The 6,000-nt window shown below is 43.2% G+C and overlaps 1 protein-coding gene across 1 annotated transcript in view; it reads right to left on the bottom strand.

Moving 5' to 3' along the window:
* Positions 1-1,554: 1,554 nt before the first annotated feature.
* LOC138643176 (prostate stem cell antigen-like) overlaps positions 1,555-6,000 on the bottom strand; it is a 33,906-nt gene continuing 29,460 nt past the window's right edge. Inside the window, exon 3 of the mRNA XM_069732006.1 lies at positions 1,555-2,018. Coding sequence (XP_069588107.1) covers positions 1,780-2,018 — 239 coding nt within the window. The 3' untranslated portion in view covers positions 1,555-1,779. The remainder of the gene's footprint in view (positions 2,019-6,000) is intronic.

The raw sequence follows: 6,000 nt of genomic DNA, 5'->3' as shown, positions 1-6,000 counted from the left end.
GTACAAATAGGCTCTGTGACTTTAAGAGTCCCTCCTTCATAAATGAAACAAGATGGGTCTACTTATGTGTCACCCACCACATGGCCAGCTAGGGGGGTTACATGTTACAATGACATTTCCCAGTGAATGCATTTGTAGTGGTTGAAAGCAATGTTAAAGTTGGAAAACGCTGCGTCTGAACTAAGCCCAATTGATGGAGGAAATTTTCATTCTGGGGCTACATATTTGGCCTTACAGGCAAGTCATTAACCTGCAGAGGACGGATCTTGACATATTTCCCAGAAAAATCCGTTTTGGTTTAGTTTTCAGGTGTTTTTTGTGGCACCGAGAAAAATGGCATGAATCTCGGAAAATAATGATTAAAGCCGTGAACTAGGAGTCAGGAATGCTTCCAGGGACGATCCCCATGATGTTCCCGTGTAATTTGAGCAGTGTTTCCATCATTTTCAGATGTTTTTAGACCTTTAAAGGACCTCCGGGAGGGATCGCGGTAAAATACTCGCGTCTCCCATAGACTTACTGTACATTGGGCTCGTTGTTCTGGCTGAGTACCTGAGTATTCCAATCTGATCGACCTGAGCAACGAGCGCCCTGGCATTTTAGTGCTAGTAATTACAGATATGTGAAGGATGACGCCAGCCATCAAACAGTTCTGCCAACACCGTGCCCCAACATCACTTTGTGGTTTGCATTTTTGCTTTAGCATGGGAACAGATAACCATTAGCGCTCTCCCCGGCTCCACCATTATCTGCCCATAATAAAACCTAATAAATTCACCTCCATCCTGCCACCCCATATCCTCAGTAAACTGCAGGAGAATGTGCGCTCCGCTGCGCCACCTTGTGGCCCATACCTGACAGGACACTTAGCATGTTACATTGTATCAAAAGGTTGTTACTGCGGAATCTGTTCTATGAACTTGTAACTTGTTGTTATTGTTTTATTTCTTCCAGAACATCTACATGAATTTTAACTCCTTAAATTTTCTCCATTTTTATTGGTGTAAAGGGGGAAGGAGTTGATTCCAATATTTATAACTTTTTTTTTTTAACTTTTTTTCTGTCTTTGTTTTATGGAGGCTGCATCTTTAGAGCGTTTTTTTTTTTTCAACTCCCTAAGAGAAACCCCAGATTGCTGCTTCTCCCACTTGGTAGATACAGTGCTCTCCAGTCACTACCAAAGCTGCATTCAGACTCTCATCCAAAATCTTGATAAGTCCAACTGCCTTAAGGTCTGTGTCACAGGAAACCTACCAGCACAGTACTGAGAAATGCTCCATGATAACGGGAAAGACATCGGGATTTTGAGTGCAGCTCTGGATGTGATTAGAGACAAATCTTGGATCTCACGTCTGAGGATGCCGTCTTGTGTCTTGGAGACGTCCGCATTTTCATATTTATACTGCAGATTTCCAGTTTTCATCAAACTTTAGCAGAATTGTGAATGCAGCTCTGGGTGTGATTGGAGACATGGAATAGGTAAACTAAATATTTGCCGTTTCCTATAAAATATTCCAGACACTGAAGCCCAGAACAGAAAAATCAAAGACGAGAAAACTCTGACGACATTTATTAAAGTGACGGCTGAAATCTTTATCATACGTTAAATATCTATAGTGTCCCCGATACGATCATTCCCCCTGATTAGCTTTATTTGGATCGTATCAGTGTATACCCGATGTCAGAGCCTGCGATACCTCAGCACGGTGCGAGGCGTTCTGGCCTCATGCCTCCACACAACATCCAGCAGCTGATACATTCATTCCCATTGATGGCGCTTTACATGGCAGAGATGGCACTGAGGAGACCGGAGACGGCAATCAACAGCAAAGCGCCGCCTGCCAGGACACCGCCGCCACTGCCGAGATACAGGCTGTTCACATCTCCGAGCTTCTCATTGTTGCACAAGTCCGAAGTGCAACAGGTTTCTGTGGCTGCCACAATGGTGAGGTTCTGGGAAGCAGTAATGCAGGCGGCGGAGCAGAACTTACTCATATACGTCATTATAACACCATCAACTGCGGGAGAAGATAATAGAGATGTGAGGCACGGACAAAAAAACACATACTCCAGAGCTGCACTCACTATTCTGCTGGTGCAGTCACTGTGTACATACATTACATTACTGATCCTGAGTTACATCCTGTATTATACCCCAGAGCTGCACTCACTATTCTGCTTGTGCAGTCACTGTGTACATACATTACATTACATTACTGATCCTGAGTTACCTCCTGTATTATACCCCAGAGCTGCACTCACTATTCTGCTGGTGCATTCACTGTGTACATACATTACATTACTGATCCTGAGTCACCTCCTGTATTATACTCCAGAGCTGCACTCACTATTCTGCTGGTGCATTCACTGTGTACATACATTACATTACTGATCCTGAGTTACATCCTGTATTATACCCCAGAGCTGCACTCACTATTCTGCTGGTGCAGTCACTGTGTACATACATTACATTACTGATCCTGAGCTACATCCTGTATTATACCCCAGAGCTGCACTCACTATTCTGCTTGTGCAGTCACTGTGTACATACATTACATTACTGATCCTGAGTTACATCCTGTATTATACCCCAGAGCTGCACTCACTATTCTGCTGGTGCAGTCACTGTGTACATACATTACATTACTGATCCTGAGTTACATCCTGTATTATACCCCAGAGCTGCACTCACTATTCTGCTTGTGCAGTCACTGTGTACATACATTACATTACTGATCCTGAGTTACCTCCTGTATTATACTCCAGAGCTGCACTCACTATTCTGCTGGTGCAGTCACTGTGTACATACATTACATTACTGATCCTGAGTTACATCCTGTATTATACCCCAGAGCTGCACTCACTATTCTGCTGGTGCAGTCACTGTGTACAGACATTACATTACTGATCCTGAGTTACATCCTCTATTATACTCCAGAGCTGCACTCACTATTCTGCTGGTGCAGTCACTGTGTACATACATTACATTACTGGTCCTGAGTTACATCCTGTATTATACTCTAGAGCTGCACTCACTATTCTGCTGGTGCAGTCACTGTGTACATACATTACATTACTGATCCTGAGTTACATCCTGTATTATATTCCAGAGCTGCACTCACTATTCTGCTAGTGCAGTCACTGTGCACATACATTACATTACTGGTCCTGAGTTACATCCTGTATTATACCCCAGAGCTGCACTCACTATTCTGCTGGTGCAGTCACTGTGTACATACATTACATTACTGATCCTGAGTTACCTCCTGTATTATACTCCAGAGCTGCACTCACTATTCTGCTGGTGCAGTCCCTGTGTACAGACATTACATTACTGATCCTGAGTTACATCCTGTATTATACTCCAGAGCTGCACTCACTATTCTGCTGGTGCAGTCACTGTGTACAGACATTACATTACTGATCCTGAGTTACATCCTGTATTATACCCCAGAGCTGCACTCACTATTCTGCTGGTGCAGTCACTGTGTACAGACATTACATTACTGGTCCTGAGTTACATCCTGTATTATACTCTAGAGCTGCACTCACTATTCTGCTGGTGCAGTCACTGTGTACATACATTACTGATCCTAAGTTACCTCCTGTATTATACTCCAGAGCTGCACTCACTATTCTGCTGGTGCAGTCACTGTGTACATACATTACATTACTGATCCTGAGTTACATCCTGTATTATACTCCAGAGCTGCACTCACTATTCTGCTTGTGCAGTCACTGTGTACATACATTACATTACTGATCCTGAGTTACCTCCTGTATTATACTCCAGAGCTGCACTCACTATTCTGCTGGTGCAGTCACTGTGTACATACATTACATTACTGATCCTGAGTTACATCCTGTATTATACCCCAGAGCTGCACTCACTATTCTGCTGGTGCAGTCACTGTGTACAGACATTACATTACTGATCCTGAGTTACATTCTCTATTATACTCCAGAGCTGCACTTACTATTCTGCTGGTGCAGTCACTGTGTACATACATTACATTACTGGTCCTGAGTTACATCCTGTATTATACTCTAGAGCTGCACTCACTATTCTGCTGGTGCAGTCACTGTGTACATACATTACATTACTGATCCTGAGTTACATCCTGTATTATATTCAAGAGCTGCACTCACTATTCTGCTGGTGCAGTCACTGTGCACATACATTACATTACTGGTCCTGAGTTACATCCTGTATTATACCCCAGAGCTGCACTCACTATTCTGCTGGTGCAGTCACTGTGTACATACATTACATCACTGATCCTGAGTTACCTCCTGTATTATACTCCAGAGCTGCACTCACTATTCTGCTGGTGCAGTCCCTGTGTACAGACATTACATTACTGATCCTGAGTTACATCCTGTATTATACTCCAGAGCTGCACTCACTATTCTGCTGGTGCAGTCACTGTGTACAGACATTACATTACTGATCCTGAGTTACATCCTGTATTATACCCCAGAGCTGCACTCACTATTCTGCTGGTGCAGTCACTGTGTACAGACATTACATTACTGGTCCTGAGTTACATCCTGTATTATACTCTAGAGCTGCACTCACTATTCTGCTGGTGCAGTCACTGTGTACATACATTACTGATCCTAAGTTACCTCCTGTATTATACTCCAGAGCTGCACTCACTATTCTGCTGGTGCAGTCACTGTGTACATACATTACATTACTGATCCTGAGTTACATCCTGTATTATACTCCAGAGCTGCACTCACTATTCTGCTGGTGCAGTCACTGTGTACATACATTACATTACTGATCCTGAGTTACATCCTGTATTATACCCCAGAGCTGCACTCACTATTCTGCTTGTGCAGTCACTGTGTACATTCATTACATTACTGATCCTGAGTTACATCCTGTATTATACCCCAGAGCTGCACTCACTATTCTGCTGGTGCAGTCACTGTGTACATACATTACATTACTGATCCTGAGTTACATCCTGTATTATACCCCAGAGCTGCACTCACTATTCTGCTTGTGCAGTCACTGTGTACATACATTACATTACTGATCCTGAGTTACCTCCTGTATTATACTCCAGAGCTGCACTCACTATTCTGCTGGTGCAGTCACTGTGTACAGACATTACATTACTGATCCTGAGTTACATCCTCTATTATACTCCAGAGCTGCACTCACTATTCTGCTGGTGCAGTCACTGTGTACATACATTACATTACTGGTCCTGAGTTACATCCTGTATTATACTCTAGAGCTGCACTCACTATTCTGCTGGTGCAGTCACTGTGTACATACATTACATTACTGATCCTGAGTTACATCCTGTATTATATTCCAGAGCTGCACTCACTATTCTGCTAGTGCAGTCACTGTGCACATACATTACATTACTGGTCCTGAGTTACATCCTGTATTATACCCCAGAGCTGCACTCACTATTCTGCTGGTGCAGTCACTGTGTACATACATTACATTACTGATCCTGAGTTACCTCCTGTATTATACTCCAGAGCTGCACTCACTATTCTGCTGGTGCAGTCCCTGTGTACAGACATTACATTACTGATCCTGAGTTACATCCTGTATTATACTCCAGAGCTGCACTCACTATTCTGCTGGTGCAGTCACTGTGTACAGACATTACATTACTGATCCTGAGTTACATCCTGTATTATACCCCAGAGCTGCACTCACTATTCTGCTGGTGCAGTCACTGTGTACAGACATTACATTACTGGTCCTGAGTTACATCCTGTATTATACTCTAGAGCTGCACTCACTATTCTGCTGGTGCAGTCACTGTGTACATACATTACTGATCCTAAGTTACCTCCTGTATTATACTCCAGAGCTGCACTCACTATTCTGCTGGTGCAGTCACTGTGTACATACATTACATTACTGATCCTGAGTTACATCCTGTATTATACTCCAGAGCTGCACTCACTATTCTGCTTGTGCAGTCACTGTGTACATACATTACATTACTGATCCTGAGTTAC

The sequence above is a fragment of the Ranitomeya imitator genome, chromosome 6 (genome assembly GCF_032444005.1).
Source record: "Ranitomeya imitator isolate aRanImi1 chromosome 6, aRanImi1.pri, whole genome shotgun sequence".
Classification (NCBI taxonomy): Eukaryota; Metazoa; Chordata; class Amphibia; order Anura; family Dendrobatidae; genus Ranitomeya; species Ranitomeya imitator.
Note: the sequence above shows the minus strand (reverse complement) of the source record. Positions and strands in the feature narration are given on the sequence as shown.